Raw genomic sequence first — 24,580 nt, 5'->3', positions numbered from 1 at the left:
AGAACTAGGAGTGGAGGAGGAATGGGGATGGTTCAAGGAGGGAGTGAGTAGTGGGATGAGGAAACAAAGAAGGTTGTAGAAGAGAAGAAGCGAGCTTTCACAGATTGGTTACAAAATACGATGAGGGAATCATATGAGAGGTATAAAGAAAAGAGAAATAAAGCATAAGTTAATGGAAACAAAGAGGAGAACAGATGTTAAATGGAGTAAGAGTATGACAGAAAATTTCTAAAATAATAAAAAGTTGTTATGTTTTGGAAGGAAATTAAGAGAGGAAGAGAAGCCGAATCAAATAGAGAAGAAAAGGTAAAAGGTGCAGATGGAGAGATGATAATGGAAGAGAAGGCGGTAAGGGGAAGATGGGCAGAGTATTTTAGGGAGTTGCTAAATGTGAAGGTGGATACAGAGGGAAAGGTACTTGCAGTGGGAAGTGCTAAGAAAAAGAGTGATGAGAGAGGAAAATGGAGGAGAAATAAGGAAACATAAGGTGAAGGCAGTTGTTAAGGTGATGAGAGCAGATAAACCACCTGGGTTGGATGGGTGTCATGCAAATGTTAAAAAAAAGGAGGTACAATGATGGTGGATTGGCTGGTGAGGTTATTTAATATTTATAGAGGGGGTAGAGTGCCACAGGACTGGAGGAGTGCCTGTATAGTTCCACTTTACAAGGGAAAATGAGACAAGTGTAAGTGTAGTAGTTTCAGAGGGATCAGTTTGTTAAGTGTAAATGGGAAGGCTTATGGGAGGGTCTTGATTGAGAGGATTAGGAGAGGAACAGAGGGAGTAATTGGTGAGGAACTATGTGGGTTTAGGACAGGTAGGGGTCGTGTAGATCAGATTTTTGTGTTAAGAGATATATCAGAAAGCTATAGGAAAAGGTAAGGATGTCTTTTGGGTCTTTAAGGATTTGGAAAAAAACTTACGACAGGGTAGACAGTAAGGCACTGTGGAAGGTATTGCAGATATATGGGATAGGAGGAAAGCTTTTATGAGAGTAGTAGAGCTTGTATAAGCTCTTACTAAGAGGAGACTGTATGAAGGAGTGATTGTGCCAGCAGCACTGTATGGAGCAGAAACATGGAACATAAGAGAGGAAGAGAGGAGTTTGAATGTGAGATGAGGTGTCTGAGAAGTATGATGGGGGTTACTAGGCTAGAGTGAGAAATGAGGAGGTGAGGAGGAGAACAGGGGTGGAAAGGGAGTTGGGGGATAAGGTTGATGAAAGAGTATTAGGATGGTTTGGACACATGGGAAGAATGAATGAAGAAAGACTAGTAAAAGAGGTATGGAAGGCAGATGTGGAGGGAGTGAACATGAAGGGACATCCTAGGATGAGGTGGATGGATGGGGTGAAGGGGGCTTTGGGGAAGAGGGGAATGTCTGTTGAGGAAGGACGGGAGAGGACAGAAGACAGGGGTGAATGGAGAATGGTTGTATATGGATGATGTTGTGATGCATGAGGTGGAATGGGTGGGGGGATGGGGGTGAGGTAGTAGGTGTGAGCAAATTTTGATGCAGCCCGAAGGGATTTCTCCCTGTCTTCTCCCTTTATGCAGGGAGAGACGGAGAGGGGGGTCACCGATTTAATGAAGCGGCCTTGCTGTGGATGTGCTGTGACTTGCGACACTGCCTCTGACCCAGGGCAGTGGACAAGGTGTAGGGATGACACGTCATCCAGGAGGTGCTAAGATGGGAGGGAGGGTGGAGGGGAGTGGAGTGTATTTAGGGATGGAATGGGTGGAAATGATTTTATGCCTTTTTCTTTTTGGCTACCTTCCTTGTAAGGGGGAAAAAAGCCTTGGTATATGTATGTATATATGTATATAGTAGAGCTTGTGTTAGAATTGGAAATGGAGAGAGTGGTTTAAGGTAAAGGTGGGACTTCATTAGGGATGTGTTATGTCACCTTGGCTGTTCAATTTATACATGATTGGGGTGGTGTGAGAGGTAAATGCAAGGATAATGGGTTGGGGATTGGAAATGGTTACAGAAAATAGAGAAAAATGGGAGATAAGCCAGTTATTGTCTGTTGACAACACTGCGCTTGTTGCAGGATCAGAGAAGGGATTGAGGAAGTTAGTTACAGAGTTTGGGAAGGTGTGCAAAAGAAGGAAGTTGAAGATAAATGTGAGGAAAAGTAAGGTGATGAAATGTATGAGGGGAAAAAGTCGCAGTAGACTGGAAGTGTGTATTAAGGGGGAGAGACTGGAGGAGGTGGATAGTTTTAGATATTTGGGTGCAAATGTGGTGGGAAAGGGAGAAGTGGAGGTGGAGGTTGAATGTAGATTGAAAGAAGCATGTAAATGCCTTGAAGGATTAAAAAATGTAATGAAAAATACACTTGGGAATGGATACTAAGAGGAGATTGTATGAAGGAATGACTGTGCCAACAGCACTGTATGGGGCAGGGGAGGGGGGTCAATTTAATGAAGCGGTCCTGCTGTGGATGTACTGTGTCTTGTGACACTGCTTCTGAACCAGGACAGCAGGCAACATACAGGGACAACCTGTCATTCAGGAGGAACCAAGATAAGAGGGAGGGAGTGGGGTAAATGGGAGTGGTGTATGTGGGGACGGAATGGGTGAGAGTGGATTTTATGCCTTGTAAGGGGGAAGAAGCCTTTGGTATATGTTTATATGTACAAATGTAAATTTAACATCAAGTTGATAAGAATGGTAATTCTACACAATTCTTACCTGAAACCGAAGACAATTTCATCATGCCGTAGATGTGCATCATCATCAACTGAGAGAACAGCTTCAGTTTCGATCTCAGAATAGGGAAGGAATCGATTGTTGAGGCTGTTACGTTCTGCCCGGATCACCTGAGTAGTATCAATAATGAACTCACATATTAACCTTTATGAAAGGTATGCCAAGGCTCAAAAACACTTTTGAAGCTAACCACATTAATCTGCATATCTTTTTTCTATTCTTTGGAACTCAGAACTTTAAAGAAATCACATCTGAAAAAAGAAAAAAGAAAAAAAAAAACTATGAACTCTAGAACAGACTTAACAATCCTTACTTGTACTGGGACCTTTATATCCGGCCAACGGATATCTTCAGATGGCAGCCTTGGAGAGTTCCACACAACAATGACTTTATTTAGATATGGTAAACCATACAGACGTGCCAGGGAATTCAATAATACCTGGGATGAAGAGGGTTAAACAGGTTAATGTAGATTTAAACAAATATTATATAAAAGAAAAGTGAGCTTTTGCATGCAAATAAAAACTACAATGCACACTATTAATTTCTCCACATTCCATGGTGGCTACTCCCAATCTCTTTTTGCTTAACTTTATTCACATAAATTCTATGTAAAATAAAATTCAAGTCAGTATTATAGGCTGGAAACCTCCAATCTAACACTGGCTCTCAACAGTCTCCAAGAAGAAATTTTGGACTACTGTTTGTCTCATACTAGAGTGGGACTATCTCTGTCAATAGTTGAAAGTAGTAAGTGGGAAGCAGTCACTGATTTTCAGCTCTCCCAATGTGAAAAACTGAAACAATTACAGTTGAAGTTAATAGAAACATTGGGTCTGGTATAGAGACCAAGTGTCAAGGGTTGATGGGCTTTGAATTTGGGTAATACAGACATGATTCTCTCTGCAATCCATTTCAGAAGACCACCACAAACAGATGAACACCACTGGTCCCTTTCTATTCCCATACTAACAATCAATAACCAATAACTCACTTGTTCTCTCTCATAAGTCAGCATGACAATTGTGAATTGCTCCCTGGGTGAATTTCCCCCAAGGTTTTCACTGAATTCTTTTCCAGAACCTCCAGCACCTCCATTAATTGGCCTAAATCCAAGCTGAGATCCTGAAAACTTTGCTTCTGATGGAAGAATAGGGTCATCAGGATAATTTGGGTAGAGCCTGAAGGGATCCCCCCACTCATTCCAAAGCTCATAACCATTGTAGAGTGGTGCTGAGTAGTTACGACTGTAGGAAACTGAGGGAAACGGTGGTTCAATGGGACCCAAATTCTCATCTGTGTCAGGATCTGGGATGATGGCATCTGTTCTCAGTGGCTGAAAATTTTAGATTCATAAATTTAATTCACTGCTAAGGGTGGAGAAAAATACAACCATTCTAAAATCAGGATAAATTATATGATGGTAAATTTTAAAAATCTAAAATACAAAGCCTTTATAATACTGGTACATACATACATACATATATATATATATACCAAGGCTTTTTCACCCTTAAAAGGGAGGTAGCCAAAAAGAAAAAGGCATAAAATCATTCCCACCCATACCATCCCTAAATACACTCTATCCAGCCTAGTAACTCCCATCATACTTCTCAGACACCTCATCTCAAACACATTCAAACTCCTTCTCTCTTCTTCTCTTATGTTCCATGTTTCTGCCCCATACAGTGCTGTTGGCACAATCACTCCTTCATACAGTCTCCTCTTAGCCTCCATTCCCAAATGTCTATTCCTCATTACACTCTTTAATCCACCAAGGCATTTACTAGCTTCTCTCAATCTACATTCTACCTCCATTTCCACTCCACCTTTTCCTGCCACATTTGCACCCAAGTATCTAAAACTATCCTCTTCCTCTAGTCACTCTCCCATAATGTTCACTTCCAGTCTGCTGCCACTTTCACCCCTTGTACATCTCATCACCTTACTTTTACCCACATTTATCTTCAGCTTTCTTCTTTCACACACTCTCCCAAACTCTGTCACCAACTTCCTCAATCCCTCCTTCGATCCTGCCACAAGCGCAGTGTCGTCTGCAAACAACAGCTGGCTCACCTCCCACTTTTCTCCATTTTCTTTAACCTCTTCACTCCGGGGCACATCACATTCTCTGGCAGCATTAGCTGCCCGACATGTGATGTTGCGTCATAATAATCGCATTATAAAAAATAAAGTCAGTGCTCAATCGTTCGTTCTCTTTCAACCGTGTATTTTGATAACCATAGAAAATTGATGAAGCCAGTTTAGAGAGAATGGAAATTACGTAGGTACGACTACAATATAATCAAGATGCCGACATTGGCATCATCGAGTACACACTTGCTCCTCATGCCGCCTACGTAGGCATCACCATATGGAAGTGGTTAACCATCTCCAATCCCTGACCCACTACCCTTGCATTTACCTCTCGCACTACCCCATCCATGTATAAGTTGAACAGTCAGGGCACCATAACTCATCCATGACGAAGACCCACCTTTACCTCAAACCACTCACTCTCTCCATTTCTAATCCTAACACATGCTCTACTACTCTCGTAAAAACTCTTGACACCTCCTAGAAGCTTTCCTCCTATCCTGTATATCCGCAAAACCTCCCACAGTGCCTTCCTGTCTACGCTGTCATAAGCCTTTTCCAGATCCATAAAAGCCCAAAAAACATCCTTCCCCTTTCCTATAGCTTTCTCACATATCTGTCTTACCACAAAGATCTGATCTACATAACTTCTACCTATCCTAAATCCACACTGTTCCTCACCAATTACTCCCTCTGTTCCTCTCCTAATCCTCTCAATCAAGATCCTCCCTTAAGCCTTCCCAACTACAATTAACAAGCTAATCCCTCTGAAACTACTATACTCACACTTGTCCCCTTTTCCTTTGTAAAGTGGAACTATACAGGCACTCCTCCAGTCCTACGGCACTCTACCCTCTCTCCAGCAAACATTAAATAACCTCACCAGCCAGTCCACCATCACTGTACCTCCTTTTTTTAGACATTCTGCATGGTATCCATCTAGACCAGGTGCCTTACCTGCTTTCATCATCTTAACAATTGCCTTCACTTCATCTTTCCTTATTTCTCCTCCATTTTCCTCACTCATCCGTCATTTTCTAAGCATTTCCCACTGTAACTATCTTTCCCTCCCTATCCTCCTTCACATTTAGCAACTCACTAAAATATTCTGCCCATTTTCCCCTTACTGCCTTCTCTTCCATTATCATCTCTCCATCTGCACCTTTTACCTTTTCTTCTCTACTTGATTTGCCTCCTTTTCCTCTCTTAATTTCTTCCCAAAACATCTTTTTATTACTTTCAAAATTTTCTGTCATACTCTTACCCCATTTCGCATCTGCTCTCCTCTTTGCCTCCTTTACCTTGTGCTTTACTTCCCTTTTCTTTTCTTTGTATCTCTCATATGACTCCCTTGTCCTATTTTGTAACCATCTGTGAAACTCGCTTCTTCTCTTCTACAACCTTCTTTGTTTCCTCATCCCACCATTCACTACCCTTCCTTCTATTTTCTCCCATCCTTCTTGTTCCACACATTATCTTTGCACACTTTGTGACTCCCTCCTTGAACCATCCCCATTCCTCCTCCACTCCTAGCTCTACTCTATCTTTCACTCCCTCCCACTCCTCTCTCAGCTTCTTCTTGTACTCATTCTCCTTTTCATTTAAAGAGTTCACTCTAAGCACCTCCCTACCTTTTGTCCTTTTCCTCTTTCTCCATCTATCCTCCACTCTCAACTTACCTTCCACCAAAAAATGATCTGATATTCCCCCACTCTCTCCCCTTAGTACATGTACATCCTTAACTCTTCCTATTATACTCATACCTACCACTACATAGTCCATTAACGCTCTATCTACCACCCTTCCATCCACCACCCTCTCCCATGTGTACTTATGCTTGACTTTCTTCCAAAACACTGTATTTGCTATCATCAACTCTCTCCCAACGAAACAACTGTACAGTACTACCTCTCATTAACGGACTAAAAGGGGGGTAACGGTGTCCGTTGATGTGAATAATCCATTGACTTGGAGTGGTTTTTGGGTGGCATAGTGATTGCACACACTAAACAACAGCACCAAAAACACCGAAAACACAGCAAAAACACTGCAAACACAGCTAATTAATGTCCGTTAATGAGAGGTAGTACTGTATTTGCTATCATGAACTGGTATGTAACTACTGGTAATGTATTTTTCTAAACAACCAAACCTAACACATGATACACACACCATAATGGAGGACACATTGAAATTAAAAAGTAATAAACATACTGGTGGACTGGCTGGTGAGGTTATTTAAAGTTTGTTTAAGAGAGGGTAGAGTGCCGGAGTACTGGAGAAGTGCCTGTATAATTCCACTTTACAAGGGAAAGGGGGACAAGTGTGAGTGTAGTAGTTTCAGAGGGATCAGTTTGTTGGGAAGGCTTATGGGAGGATCTTGACTGAGAAGATTGGGAGAGGAACAGAGGGAGTAATTGGTGAGGAACAGTGTGGGTTTAGGACAGGTAGGGATTGTGTAGATCAGATTTTTGTGGTAAGACAGATATATAAGAAAGCTATAGGAAAAGGTAAGAATGTTTTTTTGGGCTTTTATGGATCTGGAAAAGTCTTATGACTAATAGACAGGAAGGCACTGTGGGAAGTTTTGCAGATATATGGGATAGGAGGAAAGCTGTTAAGAGCAGTCAAGAGTTTTTATGGAAGTAGTAGAGCTTGTGTTAGGATTAGAAATGGAGAGAGTGAGTGGTTAAAGGTATAGGAGGGACTTCATCAGGGATGTGTTATGTTGCCCTAACTGATCAATTTAGACATGGATGGGGTGGTGCAAGAGGTAAATACAAGGGTAGTGGGTCAGGGATTGGAGATGGTTAAAGAAAATGGAGAAAAGTGGGAGATAAGCCAGTTGTTGATTGCTGACGACACTGTCCTTGTAGCAGGATCAGAGGAGGGATTGAGGAAATTAGTGACAGAGTTTGGGAAGGTATATGAAAGAATGAAGTTAAAGACAAATGTGGGTAAAACTAAGGTGATGAGATGTACAAGGGGAGAAAGTGGCAGCAGACTGGAAGTGAGTATTATGGGAGAGAGACTGGAGGAAGTGGATAGTTTTAGATACTTGGGTGCGAATGTGGCAGGAAAGGGAGGAATGGGGGTGGAGGTGGAATGTAGATTGAGAGAAGTGAGTAAATGCCTTGGGGGATTAAAAAGTGTAATGAGAAACAGACAATTGGGAATGGATGTTAACCTCTTCACTCCGGGGCACATCACACGTCTGGCAGCATTAGCTGCCCGACGTGCGATGTTGTGTCATAATAATCGCATTATAAAAAATAAAGTCAGTGCTCAATCGTTCGTTCTCTTTCACCCATGTATTTTGATAACCATAGAAAATATGATGAAGGCAGTTTAGAGAGAATGGAGGTTGCATAGGTACGACTACAATAAATATAGTCAAGATGCCGACGTCGACATCATCGAGTACCCACTTGCTCCTTATGCCGCCTACATAGGCGTCACTGTATGGAAGTGGTTAAGAAGAGATTGTATGAAGGAGTGATTGTGCCAACAGCACTGTATGGGGCAGAAACATGGAACATAAGAAGTGAGTAAATGCCTTGGGGGATTAAAAAGTGTAATGAGAAACAGACATTTGGGAATGGATGTTAACCCCTTCCATACGGTGCCGCACAGTAGGCGTCATGGGGAGCGAGTGTATTCGCGAGGCTGCCATATCGGCGTCTTGATTATATTTATTGTAGTCGCCCCTCCATAATGACATTCTTTCTAATTCTTTTGTAATCGCATTTTCTATGGTTATCAAAATTCACGGGTGAAGAGAGAACGATCGATATAAGCGGTGACTATATTTTATGATGCGAGTATTATTACGACACGTCGTACGGCTGGCATTGGTTGCTGCCACCGAGATCTAAGTCCATGACGCCTACGTGTGCGGCACCGTATGGAAGGGGTTAAGAAGAGATTGTATGAAGGAGCGATTGTGCCAACAGTACTGTATGGGGCAGAAACATGGAACATAAGAGAGGAAGAAGGAGTTTGAATATGTTTGAGATGAAATACCTGAGAAGTATGATAGGGGTTACTAGGCTGGACAGAGTGAGAAATGAGGAGGTGAGGAGGAGAACAGGGGTGGAAAGGGAGTTGGGAGATAAGGTTGATGAAAGAGTATTGGGATGGATTGGACACATGGAAAGAATGAGTGAAGACTAGTAAAAGAGGTGTGGAAGATAGAGGTGGAATGAGTAAACATGAGGGGTCAACCTAGGATGAGATGGATGGATGGGGTAAAAGGGGCTTTGGTAAAGAGAGGAATGTCTGCTTCTGACCCAGGGCAGTGGACAAGATGCAGGGATAACCCATCATCCAGGAGGTGCCAAGATAAGAGGGAGGGTAGCGGGGAGTAAAGTATCTTGGGGATGGAATGGGTGGAAGTGGTTTCTATGCCTGTTTTTTTTTACTACCTCCCATGTAAGGGGGAAAAAAGCCTTTGATATATGTATGTTGAAACATAAATCCTTTTCCTCCTTATAAGGGATGGGGTTTGAGTTAAATCAAAGCATACACCCATCTAAAACCCATAACTCCTCCCACCTTAGCACCTTGTGGATGAAGTCATCCCTGGCCCCAGCTACATCTTTAAAAAGACCTTTGAACTTGATGTGATATGGTTTAACATCACAAACTCCCCCTATCAGGAGGCTAGGATGGTGCCCCTTCGAGAGGACTTTCTAGTGTGGAATATAATGCCACATAGCTTTCAACATATACATACTATTTTCTTCCCCACACAACTGAACATCAATTTGGTACCCTATACTCACAGATGCTACCATTACCTACCTCTATGAACATTAACCCCTTCAATACCGGCCAAAATCTTGCAGGGAGCATTAGCTGCCAGACGTGCGATGTTGCATCATAATACTCGCATTATAAAAAATAAAGTTACCACTGTATTGCTCATTCTCCTTCACCCGTGAATTTTGATAACCATAGAAAATATGATAAAGCCAGTTTACAGAGTATGGGGGTCACACAGGTACAATTACAATATATATATAATCAAGACACCGACATCGGCATCCTCGCATACCCACTTGCTCCTCATGACGCCTACGTAGGCGTCATCGTATCGAAGGGGTTAACCTCTTCCATATGATGATGCCTATGTAGGCATCATGAGGCCAAGTGGGTATACAAGGATGCCGGTGTTGGCATTTTGATTATCAATTTTGTAGTTGTAACTGAGTAAATAATTTTGTACTTGTAGCTGAGTCCTATCTGAGAGTTGACACCTTGACATGGTGGATAGGCTTGAGAATGATTACAAAAGCTATGTCGATAGAGAGGAAATCTCTGCAGGGTCACCCATATCAAACAGGTTTTGTAAGAAAGATCAGACAAAGAGCAGCTCAAACACACAGTCGCAGGACCCACTGCTAACTGGCACATCCCTGATGGCAAACAGGGAAATTCCTCACAGATATATGGGGTACCCTCATAATGATGGTGTGGAGCATTGGGCACCCTATAGATATAGGGCTTCACCGAATATAATGAATAAGGTGACACCAGAAAAATATCTCACCAGAAACCAGCTGGCACAGAGGTGAGATTACTGCCAAAAAAAAAAACCTTCATTACAACCATGAACAGTACAAACAAAACAAAACTGGGCATGCCTGTTGGATCATTGTCTCCTACAGGTCCAACTGCATTGCCTTGTGTGCTTACGGGCAGTGTGACACTGAATGTGAGTAAGCACTGTCCAAGCAGATCCAAGTCTTAGGCATTAAACAACATGAAGAAAATGAAGATCTATACATACAATGTAAGAAGTCTCTCAGAAGACCACAGACTGGAGAGTTTAATGGAAGAACTAGACAACATCAAGTGGTACATTGTAGATCTGAGCAAAGTCCGAAGAATGGAAGAAAAGCTGATACAATTACAAGATGGTCACCACCTGTTCTACTATAGAGGTAAGGACAAAGAAAGATCGAATGGAGTAGGATTCTTGATAAACTGAGAGGTTGCTGGTAACGTAGTCCAATTTAGTAGTTTATCAGACAGGGTAGCTTGGATTGTGATTGGGCTGTGCAAAAGATATATTCTAAAAATAATTCAGGTTTATGCACCAACTTCACAGAGTTCAGACAATGAAATTGAGTTGTTCTATGACGATTTAAAGTCAGGTAATGGATCAAGAAAAAAGTAAGTACACATTGGTAATAGGCAACTTTAATGCTAAAGTGGGGAAGAAGACGGGAGATGAGTTGTGCATTGGGAAGTTTGGAGTAGGCGAAAGAAATGACAGAGGTGAGATGTTAGTAAATTTTGCAGAGAACTACAGCATGAGGATAATGAACACTTTCTTCCAAAAGCGTGTAGGTCATCAATGGAGATGGAGAAGTCCAAATGGAACAACAAAGAACGGGTCCTGGAGCTGCAACGTCTACGTCGTGGGACCACCCCCCAACCCCAAGAGTTGGGGGCCAATCAGCAGCAACCACCCCTGGCCATCAGCTCTACGCAGATGGCACCAATCCCCAAGGAGGAGCTACGCCTACCTGGGGGAGTACCACAATCCTTTTTTTCCAACACACAATGTTACGTTTTTTCTGCACTGAGGGATGATTTTCCGGCGATCACCCCTCTTCTTCTACTTTTAGCCGGAGATGTAGAGAGCAATCCTGGGCCCACCACAAAATACACATGCCCAACATGCTCTAAACCCATTACTTCGAGCAGACAGACAAAGGGCTCAGTTCAGTGCAATACAGTCGTACCTCGGTACTCGACCGCCTCTATACTCGACCAAATCGGTGCTCGACCAAAAAATTCGAGTAGAAAATGCATCGGACCTCGAACAGATTTTCGGTACTCGACTAGCTCGAACAGCGGGTAAGCGTCAGTTCGACTCAGACCGCCAGCGGAGTAAGACGTACGCAGTTTGTTCGAGTATTTCTTCCCAGATTTAAACTTTTTCGTGTTGCTCTAGCCCTTAATAATGGGTCCAAAGAAAGACAGTGATAAGGGGAAAATTGGTTTCGGTGTTCGAACAAATCGGTGCTCGACCACCACCTCAGAACGGATTATGGTCGAGTACCGAGGTACGACTGTATGTGCAAAAACTGGGCCCACCTCACTTGTACAACACTTGCTGACACAAACCAATACACAAACACTTGGACATGTTCTACCTGCCCTCCAGTAACCCCACTCCCACCTCCCCAACCACAGCCAACACCCTTACCCACTCCCAATTTCCCTTTGCCCTTACCCCCGATTAGTCTTCCCCTTCCTTTGTCCCTGATCTCTCCTTTCCCCCCCTCTGACCCAGATCCTACACCTTCCCCACTACCACCCCAACCTCAGCCCCAAACGGCAACATACAACACATACAAAACACACAACATCAACATATTACAACACAACATTGATGGTATTAACACTAAAAAACATGAACTTGAACACTTTCTTAAACAACACAACATACACATTGCGATTTTACAAGAAACAAAACTAAGACTCACACAAAACACCATCATTTCATAATTACACCACCATCAGACAAGACCGGACTGACGGCAATGGCGGTGGACTCATCACCCTGATCCACCACTCCATCTGTTTTGTGGACACAAGTGCCACAACCAAAATTCTCCTCCCTACCACAGATAACACAACAGAAACCCAATCCATTCATATCCGCACAGGCAACAATTCAACACTGACAATAGTTAATATGTACATTCCCCGCCAATCATCCCCCACAGTTCCAAACACCTTCAGACCTCAACTTAGCCAACTAACCTCAATCCCCAACCTGATCATGGGTGGTGACTTCAATGCCAAGTCGTCTGCCTGGTATGTCGACAACCCTGACACAGACAGAGGGCTTGATATACAGACTCAATTCGACTCATTGACTATCATGAACAACACGCATAATCATACACATATCCCATACCAAGCCCTCTACACTCCCTCCTCTCCTGATATCACCTTTTGCTCCCCCTGCCTAACCCCAACAACATCATGGAGAGTGGTCGGAGCCCTTGGCTCTGACCACCTTCCAATCATCATCACCACCAAAACAAGATGCACCCCAGCTGGCCACAGACACACTTATACCAATTACAAGAGAGCTAACTGGGAAGCCTTTACTGAAGAGACAGAACAACATTTTGAAACACTTAACAGTACACCAATCACAAACATAAACAATGCTGTGCACGCTTTTAATACAATCATACAAAATGCAGACAAGAGATACATCCCTAGAGGCAACAGAAAATCACACAACCCCAACTTCACACCAGAAATCCAAGGCCTCATCGGACAACGTGACACACTTAAACACGATACCCCCACACCTATCCCTCAAAACATAGCAGACCAAATACAAACACTAAACACTGTGATTGCCAATAAAATACACGAACAAAAAACACAAAATTGGCAAAACTTTATCAATACACTTGATCACAAAACAAACACCAGCAAATTGTACAAAACACTCAACAGCATCACACTATCCAACACTAACACTACACGCTCTCACGCAGCAATAATCACAACAACAGATAATCTACCCTCAAACAGACAACAAGCAAACGCACTCATACGTCATTTTGCACAGACGAGCCATCTTACATCTCACCCTGACGACCCACGCACCATTCGACGTAAGAAAGACTTCCCCACAGACTCAGACTATGCACCCTTCATAGACAGTCAGACAAAACTCATAATGCATAATCTCAAGCACTCATCCACCTAAAACACATTGGACCACAAGGTATACACGCACTCACAAACATTGCAAACTACAGCTATTCACACAACACTATACCCGACATCTGGAAGCATGGTAAAATAATCACCATTCCAAAACCGAACAAAGACCCAACAATCCCAACATCGCACCGCCCAATCACACTTCTCTGCACCCCCTCTAAAGTCATTGAACGCCTAATACTTAAACTTGTCACACCATATATTCCCCTTGCTGACTCACAACACGGTTTTAGGCCACTACACTCCACAAACACTCTTCTGACAAACCTCACACAAAGAATTTTAGATGGCATCAATTCAGATAGGCCCCACCACAGAACACTTCTTATAACATTGGACATTAGTAAAGCTTTTGATGCTATCCCCCGCCACAACCTAACAAATAAAATATATAACACAGACATGCACAATAACACCAAAAGATGGCTGGCCAATTATCTGGCAGGCAGGAATGCTCATGTGTCATATAATGGCCAATCATCGCACATAAGAAAAATTAAGAACGGAGTACCACAGGGCTCAGTTCTATCCCCCACATTATTTAATCTATACATGCATGACTTACCCACACCAGACACCTCAGAAATACAAATCTCTTCCTACGCAGACGACATAACAATCACATGCACACATCGTAACACAGACAAAGCTGCAGAAATAATCCAGCCTTACCTTGACACACTCAACACATGGTTCATCACAGACTCAAAATAGCTCCAACCAAATCTACAGCAACACTTCTCACCAACTGGACAAAAGAACACAAATACATACCTCAGCTCTACATCAACAACACTCTAATACCACACACAAACACACCCAAAATTCTTGGTGTAACATACGATACATCCATGTCTTTCAAACAACACCTCACAAACATAAAAAACAAATGGACACCTAGACTTAACGCACTTAAGTCAATCACTGGAACAACATTTGGACAAAACAAAGAAACTAATATAACAATATACAAACAATGCATACGCTCAGTGATGAATTATGCGAGTCCTGCATGGGCTCCTAATCTCAGTGAGACACACCACAACACCCTTCAAATCATACAAAACAAAGCCCTAAAAACAATTACAGGCTGCACAAATACAACACCTACAGACCATTTACACCATGAAACAAAAGTCCTCAAAGTCAAGGACCACCTCGACATGAGAGGCACACAAACACTTGCTGCAGCCACCACAAACACATCACACCCGCTACACTACATAGCAGAACACCCACACACACCAAGAAACATTAAAACTACACCCAAAGACCTTTATTACGCACAGATACTCTCTTCTCTTCCTCCACAACCACCAAATACCAGCCTCCGGAAACATATTCATAATCATATCACTCACCGCTCCATTAACACACTGAAAGACAACACACTGCTGCATGCCAGACCCCCTGATATCCACCCTTCTGAATCCTCTCTCCCACGAAAGGACAGAGTCCACTTGGCCAGACTGCGATGCGGTCACCACCCAGCACTTCTAAGCTACCAGAAGAGGCTGGACGACCGTGTTGTGAACAGCTGCCCAGGATGTAACACTTCACCCCATACCATACAACACATAATGGAAGACTGCATTATACACAATCATGCACGCAAACAACACAACATACACTCTATAAAGGATTTGTGGGAAAACCCAGTTTCGGCTGTGGCCTTCCTTGGGGAGATGGGACTGCTCGGACAGACAGTCTAGGGAACGACAACAACAACAACAACAAAGAACGAAATAGACTTCATATTAGGAGATGAGAGCAAAAGTGTTAGCAATGTTACAGTGATAAATAAAGTCAACATAGGTAGTGACCATAGAATGGTTTGGTTGCACAGCTAAATTCAATTTCAAAGCCGAGAGAAATAAACTAGTTTTAAGAAAGAATATAAGCCTTGCAAATGTTAAGGATAATAAGAAATTTCAGTTAGAAATTAAAAATACTCGTAGATTCAGAGCTCTAAGAACTAATGAGGACAGTGTGGAAGATATTAATTTGAATTTAGTGAATATCATTATGGAATTGGCAGAGAAAGAAGGAAGTACAAAAAACATTAGAGAAAAGAAATACTCCAAAGCTACAAACAAATTACCTAATTAAAAGAAGGACCATGCATATTAAAAGCAGGAGAGATGAAATAGAAAGAGTAGAACTAAACAAGCTTATCAACAAAAGGCAGAGATCAGAGAAAAGAAAGAAATATAGATGAAATAGAGGAAACTATTCGGAAAGGTAAAAGTATTAAAGTGACCAAGCGCAGATAAGCTTTAGAAAGACAGCAAATGATATGTTTGAAAGATACAAATAGAGAAATAATTAAATGTAGAAACAAAATGGTAAAAAGAAAGAATTTTACCAAGAGAAGACCGTAGTTGAGTCAGTAAATTCATGTGCAGACGTTAGTAGTGTACCAGAGATTACAAAGGAAGAAGTAGAATTTGCTCTAAAACTATGAAATGAGGAAAAGCACCTGGGGAAGATGGTATATTAATAGATCTATTGAAAGACAGAGGTAAATTAGTTCATAGTAAATTAGCTCAGTTGTACACCCAGTGCTTACGTCAAGAAAGTGTTCCTGATGCGTAGTGCAATGCTATAGTGATTTTGTTTCCTAAAAAAGGAGACCAGAAGAACCTTAGTAACTACTGACCAATTAGCTTGCTATCAAACATATATAAAATATTCTCCAAGATCCTTACAAATAGACTAAGTCAAGTTTTGGATGGAAACCAACTAAGAGAACAGGCAGGCTTTAGGAGCAGATATTCGCCTCTCTACCATTTACGGGTGATAAACCAACTAATCGAGAAAACGACAGAATACAATATACCTCTGTGTTTAGTTTTTGTAGGTTATGAGATGGCCTTTGACTCGGTAGAACAAATAGCAATACTAAACTTGCTACACAAACAGGGTACAAATGAACAGATCATAAGAGTTTTAGAAAAGATTATGTGAAAGGTACCGCTATGATTTGACTACATAAAGATACAGAAAAGATCAAGGCGATAAAATTTCACCCAAATTATTTACAGCTTGTTTGGAAGATATTTTCAGAAGGTTGAGTTGGGAAAAGAAAGGTTTGAAGATTAATGGCAAATATTTGAACCACCTAAGATTTGCAGATGACATTCTTATTTCAGAAAGAGCAGAAGACTTGCAAGATATGCTGAGTGATCTAAACAAGTCTCAAAGTACATTTAAAGATGAATAAGAGTAAAACCAAAATAATGTTCAACACGAAAGTTCAAAGTAAAGAGAGTGTAATTGATGGTGAGCATCTTGAGGAAGTATAATAAATTATTTAGGCCAGATGGTGAAGGTGATGAAAAATCATGATAATGAAATAAAAAGACCCATTACAATTGGTTGGAAAGTGTTTGGTAAGTAAGATAAAATCCTGAGAGGCTCTTAACCTTTATGTTTGAAACATAAAGTTTACAATCAATGCATTCTACCAGCAATAATCTATGGGTGTGAGACTTGGAAGCTGACAAGGGTGATGGGAACAAAGCTAAGGATTGCACTGAGGAGAATGAAGAGATCAATGATGGGAATAACTTACTCGAATTCTACAACACAGTTATCTCGAATTATGACAAAAGAAACAATATAGATTGAATATATCTAGACTTTGCAAAAGGTTTGATACCGTCCCACACGAAAGACTACTTACTAAATTAGCTTTACACGGAATAAATGGTAGCCTATTAAGTTGGACTAGTAATTGGTTGAATGGTCGAGAACAGAGAGTTGTTTTAAATGGAAAAAATTCTAGATGAAAAATGTTACAAGAGGAGTTCCTCAGGGTTCCCTTCTTGGGCCACTTCTATTCATAGTATATATATAAATGATATAGACCATGGACTAAAATCTACTGTTTCCAAATTTGCTGATGATACAAAACTGTGCAGAATAGCAAATGATCACTTAAACCAATCAGATATTCAAGAAGATTTAGATCAATTACAGCAATGGTCTGAAAAGTGGCTAATGAAATTTAACATAAGTAAATCCAAGGTAATGCACATAGGTAAAAATAACAGTAAGTACGATTACAAGTTATTTTGAAATTCGTTAACAAAAGTGGATAGTGAAAAAGATCTCGGCGTAATTATTAGTAACGACCGCAAATCATCCAAGCAGTGTATTTCAGCCTCTGAGAAAGCAAATAAGATTCTAGGACTGATTGCATGATCTTTTGATTTCAAATGTCCATCACTCATTAACAAGCTATATAAATTGTTAGTTTGTCCACATTTGGAATATGCTGTTTCCATATGGTCACCGAATCTCATTAAAGACATTGACAGACTGGAAAAAGTACACTGGTGAGCCACAAAACTGATTCCAAATATCAAAAATAAATCATACAAAAATTGACTAAAACATATGAATCTGTTTTCCCTAAAAAAGCGTAGACTCAGAGGCGACTTGATACAGGTCTTTAAGATTCTAAAGGGAATTGACAACATCAAAAGTGACCAAATTTTCACATTGAATGAGAATCAGACAAGAAACAATGGTCTCAAACTGTCCGGAAATAGATTCAATTTGGAAGTAGGTGGAAACAACTTCGCCAAACGTGTAGTTAATGAATGGAATAAACTTCCTGCACAGGTAGTGCAACGTAGTTCAGTTCGAAGCTTTAAGAATCATTTAGATAAACACCTAAGCAAGATGCTGTAATGATTATAATTTATCTTATATTATTCTTATTTTGCTATCATTTGTCTGTTTGATTTTCATTTATTATTAGTTATATGTAGAAGAAAGGGAGGCCTTTTGGATAGATTTAAATGAGTGCATAGAGGATTTAGGGAGAAATGTCAACGTAATAGTACTGGGAGACCTTAATGCTAGGGTAGGAAATGGTCCAATTGATGGAGTGGTTGGGAAATGTGGAGTTCCAGGAAAGAATCGTTGTGGAGAGTTGATGGTGGAAATGTGTCTAGAAAGAGAGTTGATGATAGCAAATACAGTGTTTCAGAAGAAAGTCAAGCATAAGTACACATGGGAGAGGGTGGTGGATGGAAGGGTGGTAGATAGAGCGTTGATGGATTATGTAGTGGTAAATAGGACTATGATAGGAAGAGTTAAGGATGTACATGTGCTACGGGGAGAGGGTGGGGGAATATCAGATCATTTTTTGGTGGAAGGTAAGTTGAGAGTGGAGGATAGATGGAGAAAGAGGAAAGGGACAAAAGGTAGGGAGGTGCTTAGAGTGAACTCTTTAAATGAAAAGGAAAAGGAGGAGTACAAGAAGAAGCTGAGGGAGGAGTGGGAGGGTGTGAAGGATAGAGTAGAGCTAGTTGTGGAGGAGGAATGGGGATGGTTCAAGGAGGGAGTCACAAAGTGTGCAAGGATGGTGTGTGGAACAAGAAGGATGGGAGGAAATAGAAGGAAGGGTAGTGAATGGTGGGATGAGGAAACAAAGAAGGTTGTAGAAGAGAAGAAGCGAGCTTTCACACTTTGGTTACAAAATAGGATGAGGGAGTCATATGAGAGGTACAAAGAAAAGAAAAGAGAAGTAAAGCAAAAGGTAAAAGAGGCAAAGAGGAGAGCAGATGTGAAGTGGGGTAAGAGTATGACAGAAAATTTTGAAAGTAATAAAAAGATGTTTTGGAAAGAAATTAAGAGAGGAAGAGAAGGCAAATCAAGTAGAGAAGAAAAAGTAAAAGGTGCAGATGGAGAGATGATAATGGAAGAGAAGGCAGTAATGGGAAGATGGGCAGAGTATTTTAGGGAGTTGCTAATTGTGAAGGAGGATAGGGAGGGAAAGATAGTTACAGTGGGAAATGCTAAGAAAATGACGTGATGAGTGAGGAAAATGGAGGAGAAATAAGGAAGGATGAAGTGAAGGCAGTTGTTAAGATGATGAAAGCAGGTAAGGCACCCGGTCTAGATGGATGCCATGCAGAATGTCTAAAAAAAGGAGGTACAGTGATGGTGGACTGGCTGGTGAGGTTATTTAATGTTTGCTGGAGAGAGGGTAGAGTGCCGGAGGACTGGAGGAGTGCCTGTATAGTTCCACTTTACAAGGGAAAAGGGGACAAGTGTGAATGTAGTAGTTTCAGTGGGATTAGCTTGTTAAGTGTAGTTGGGAAGGCTTATGGGAGGATCTTGATTGAGAGGATTAGGAGAGGAACAGAGGGAGTAATTGGTGAGGAACAGTGTGGATTTAGGATAGGTAGAGGTTGTGTAGATCAGATCTTTGTGGTAAGACAAATATGTGAGAAAGCTATAGGTAAGGGGAAGGATGTTTTTGGGGCTTTTATGGATCTGGAAAAGGCTTATGATAGGGTAGACAGAAAGGCACTGTGGGAGGTTATGTAGATATATGGGATAGGAGGAAAGCTTCTAGGAGCTGTCAAGAGTTTTTATTTGAGTAGTAGAGCTTGTGTCAGGATTAGAAATGGAAAGAGTGAGTGGTTCAAGGTAAAGGTGGGACTTCGTCAAGGATACGTTATGTCGCCCTAGCTGTTCAACTTATACATGGATGGGGTAGTGCGAGAGGTAAATGCAAGGGTAGTGGGTCAGGGATTGGAGATGGTTAAAGAAAATGGAGAAAAGTGGGAGGTGAGCCAGCTGTTGTTTGCTGATGACACTGCGCTTGTGGCAGGATTGGAGGAGGGATTGAGGAAGTTGGTGACAGAGTTTGGGAGTATGTGATAGAAGAGAGCTAAAGATAAATGTGGGTAAAAGTAAGGTGATGAGACGTACAAGGGGTGAAAGTGGCAGTAGACTAGAAGTGAGCATTATGGGAGAGTAACTAGAGGAAGTGGATAGTTTTAGATACTTGGGTGCAAATGTGGCAGGAAAAGGTGGAGTGAAGGTGGAGGTAGAGTGTAGATTGAGAAAAGCAAGTAAATGCCTTGGTGGATTAAAGAGTGTAATGAGGAATAGACATTTGGGAATGGATGCGAAGAGGAGACTGTATGAAGGAGTGATTCTGCCAACAGCACTGTATGGGGCAGAAACATGGAACATAAGAGAGGAAGAGAGAGGGAGTTTGAATGTGTTTGAGATGAGGTGTCTGAGAAGTATGATAGGGGTTACTAGGCTAGATAGAGTGAGAAATGAGGTGAGGAGAAGAACGGGGGTGGAAAGGGAGTTGGGAGATAGGGTTGATGAAAGAGTATTAGGATGGTTTGGACACATGGAAAGAATGAATGAAGAAGACTAGTAAAAGAGGTATGGAAGGCAGATGTGGAGGGAGTGAGCATGAGGGGACGTCCTAGGATGAGGTGGATGGATGGGGTGAAGGGGGCTTTGAGGAAGAGGGGAATGTCTGTTGAGGAGGGACGGGAGAGGACAGAAGACAGGGGTGAATGGAGAATGGTTGTATATGGATGATGTTGTGATGCATGAGGTGGAATGGGCGGGGGGATGGGGAGTGAGGTAGTATGTGTGAGCAAAATTTGATGCAGCCCGAAGGGATTTCTCCCTGTCTTCTCTTTTTATGCATGGGGGGATGGAGAGGGGGGGTCGCCGATTTAATGAAGCGGCCATGCTGTGGATGTGCTGTGTCTTGCGACACTGCTTCTGACCCAGGGCATTGGACATGGTGCAGGGATGACCCGTCATCCAGGAGGTGCTCAGATAAGAGGGAGGGTGGAGGGGTGTGGAGTGTATTCAGGGATGGAATGGGTGGGGATGATTTTATGCCTTTTCCTTTTTGGCTACCTCCCTTGTAAGGGGGAAATAGTCTTGGTATATGTATGTATGTATATGTCAATTTATTATCATTTACTATTTTCCTGTTTGTTTATTATCTAACTATACCTATGCATTTATGTATTTTATTTGTTATTTACATTTTTATCATCTCTCCATCTCCACCTTTTACCTTGTCTTCTCTACTTGATTCGCCTCCTCTTCCTCTCTTAATTTCTTTCCAAAACATCGTTTTATTACTTTCAAAATTTTCTGTCATACTCTTACCCCCTTTCACATCTGCTCTCCTCTTTGCTAAAGATAAATGTGGGTAAAAGTAAGGTTATGAGATGTACAAGGGGTGAAAGTGGCAGTAGACTGGAAGTGAGCATAAAGGGAGAGTGACTGGAGGAAGTGGATAGTTTTAGATATTTGGGTGCAAATGTGGCAGGAAAAGGTGGAGTGAAGGTGGAGGTAGAATGTAGATTGAGAGAAGCAAGTAAATGCCTTGGTGGATTAAAAAGTGTAATGAGAAATAGACATTTGGGAATGGATGTGAAGAGGAGACTATATGAAGGAGTGATTGTGCCAACAGCACTGTATGGGGCAGAAACATGGAACATAAGAGAGGAAGAGAGGAGTTTGAATGTGTTTAAGATGAGGTGTCTGAGAAGTATGATGGGGGTTACTAGGCTAGATAGATTGAGAAATGAGGAGGTGAAGTGGAGAACAAGGGTGGAAAGGGAGTTGGGAGATAGGGTTGATGAAAGAGTATTAGGATGGTTTGGACACATGGAAAGAATGAGTGAAGAAAGACTAGTAAAAGTGGTATGGAAGGTAGATGTGGAGGAAGTGAACATGAAGGGATGTCCTAGGATGAGGTGGATGGATGAGGTGAAGGGGGCTTTGGGGAAGAGGGGAATGTCTGTTGAGGAAGGACGGGAGAGGACAGAAGACAGGGGTGAATGGAGAATGATTGTATATGGATGATGTTGTGATGCATGAGGTGGAATGGGCGGGGGGATGAGGGGTGAGGTAGTATGTGTGATCAAAATTTGACGCAGCCCAAAGGGATTTCTCCCCGTCTTCTCCTTTTATGCATGGGGGGAACAGAGAGGGGGGGGGGTCGCCGATTTAATGAAGCGGCCTTGCTGTGGATGTGCTGTGTCTTGCGACACTGCTTCTGACCCAGGGCAGTGGACAAGGTGCAGGAATGACCCGTCATCCAGGAGGTGCTAAGATAAGAGGGAGGGTGGAGGGGGTGTGGAGTGTATTTAGGGATGGAATGGGTGGGAATGATTTTATGCCTTTTCCTTTTTGGCTACCTCCCTTGTAAGGGGGAAAAAGCCTTGGTATATGTATGTATGTACATTATTATAGTTTTTATTTATCATTTTATTATTATTATTATTTTTTTTTTTGCATGGCTACCTCCCTTGTAAGGGGGAAAAAGCCTTGGTATATGTATGCATGTACATTATTATAGTTTTTATTTATCATTTTATTATTATTATGATTTTTTTTTTTTTTTTTTTTTTCATCTGACCTAGATATGGAACAAAAGGTCTCCTGTCGGCATGCTCCGCCTTTGTAATCCTTTGTAACACTGAGAGACTAGAGAGCAAGTTCGGTGAAAGAGCAGACTAGAGTGAAAGATATTGTGGAGGCAGTAAATGAGAGGAAGTGGAATTGGGCAGGTAATTTGGTGTGAACGACTGATGAGTGATGGAGCAAGTGTGTTACTGAGTGGACACCGCAAGATAGGAAGCATGGAAGAGGGAAACCAGACAGAAGGTGGAGAGATGAGATCAAGAAGTTTGCAGGAGTGATGTGGCAGAGGATGGCATGGTCGTGTGATTCATGGAATGCTATGAAGGAGGCCTTTGTTCAGCAGTGGACTCAGGATGGCTGATTTGACTGATTGATTGTAGCTGAGTAACCCCCAAATTCTGTGAACTGACTTGATCATGTTTTCTGTGTTTATCACTACCCAATGAAAGACAATGAGTAATACAGCATTGACTTTATATTTTATAACACGAGTATCGTGATGCATCAATCAATGTACCTCAGGCATCCAATGCTACATGCAAGAATTTGACTCATAAGGAAAAGGTTAAGTTTTGGTTTTCTACTCAACAATCCTCACCAAAATCATGTCCGGACACTAACATAAGTATACAGGTACTCCTCGTTTAACGACCTACTCGGTTAACGACAACTCGGAGTAACGACGGGTTTTGTGACGTCGTTTAACGTAAATCTCCCGAAGTTGCGACGTCGTGTACGATAATTAAGTTGGTTGAGGCAAATTTATATGATGTTATAAATGAACTTGTACGGTGGATATTAGCTGTGAGGTAAAGTGTTCTGAAGCTTAGGTCTACATTACCATCCTGCAAGCTGCAAAAACTACCTGGGGTACAGTGTACTGTATACCGGTAGTGGTTAATTTTTAGTTTCGACCATGGGCGCAATATAACAATAGAAAATTAATTTTTAATTTTGTAAATTATAATGTATCAACGTAATATGCAATTTCGTGAGCGGAAATGAAAAAAAAAAATTATAAAACAGATTTCGTAAGTAACGAAGTCATGTCGGTCGAATAGATGCCGATGTTGAAGAAACGAAAGGATGATAAATTAATTCGTCTAACCTAAACCTAACCTGTGTTTAATAAATCATTACCTGCAAATTAAATGTCATCCGGGTCGTCCTCGTTGTCGTCGTCGTGAGAGACGTTGGCAGACGACAAGATGGCGTCCCAAGCCTATGCTACCGACTTCGTTCATTAGCATATTTTCTTGTAGCAAGGTATTTTTTACTTTCATTTCTGCCCACAAGATTGCATACTACGTTGATACATTTTAATTTACAAAATTAATAATTAATTTTCTATTGCTATATTGCACCCATGGTTGAAACTAAAAAAATACCCCGGTATTCAATATGGAATGTCAGCATACGCGGATTTCGTCATATACGGTAATTTTAGGAACCTAATCACCGTAAATAAAGCTTTAATGTACTGTATAAAAGAGGGAAAATACACGAAAATAAAGATACATGTATTGCTGGACATTGTACATACAGAAATATAAGTGCTCGGGTGCATCTAATGACTATGAAAGTTATGTATCAATACAGAGAGATTTAAAAAAGACAATAAGAAAAAGAAAACGACAATACGAAATGAACATCGCTGAGAAATCCAAAGAGAATCCCAAAGAATTCTATAGTTACATTAGAGATAAAAAGGTTGTTAGGAATCACATTGGTCCACTATTATCTGCTGACGGTCAATTTGAATATTCAAATGAAGGAATGTGTAATC

The 24,580-nt window shown here is 41.4% G+C and overlaps 1 protein-coding gene across 6 annotated transcripts in view; it reads right to left on the bottom strand.

Annotated features, from left to right (window-relative positions):
* The window catches only part of botv (exostosin like glycosyltransferase 3), a 161,672-nt gene that overhangs the window by 88,486 nt on the left and 48,606 nt on the right, over positions 1–24,580 (bottom strand). For 5 of the 6 annotated variants that reach the window (XM_076203763.1, XM_076203762.1, XM_076203766.1 and 2 more), the window contains 3 exons: positions 3,710–4,051; positions 3,029–3,154; positions 2,698–2,825 (listed from right to left, as the gene is read on the bottom strand). In XM_076203763.1, the coding sequence (XP_076059878.1) occupies positions 2,698–2,825; positions 3,029–3,154; positions 3,710–4,051 (596 nt within the window). The remainder of the gene's footprint in view (positions 1–2,697; positions 2,826–3,028; positions 3,155–3,709; positions 4,052–24,580) is intronic. The other variant, XM_076203767.1, reaches the window with a different exon arrangement.

Source organism: Oratosquilla oratoria, chromosome 20 (genome assembly GCF_046742065.1).
Source record: "Oratosquilla oratoria isolate Oo_2021 chromosome 20, ASM4674206v1, whole genome shotgun sequence".
NCBI lineage: Eukaryota > Metazoa > Arthropoda > Malacostraca > Stomatopoda > Squillidae > Oratosquilla > Oratosquilla oratoria.
The sequence above is the reverse complement of the archived record's forward strand: the minus strand, read 5'-3'. Positions and strand labels throughout refer to the sequence as shown.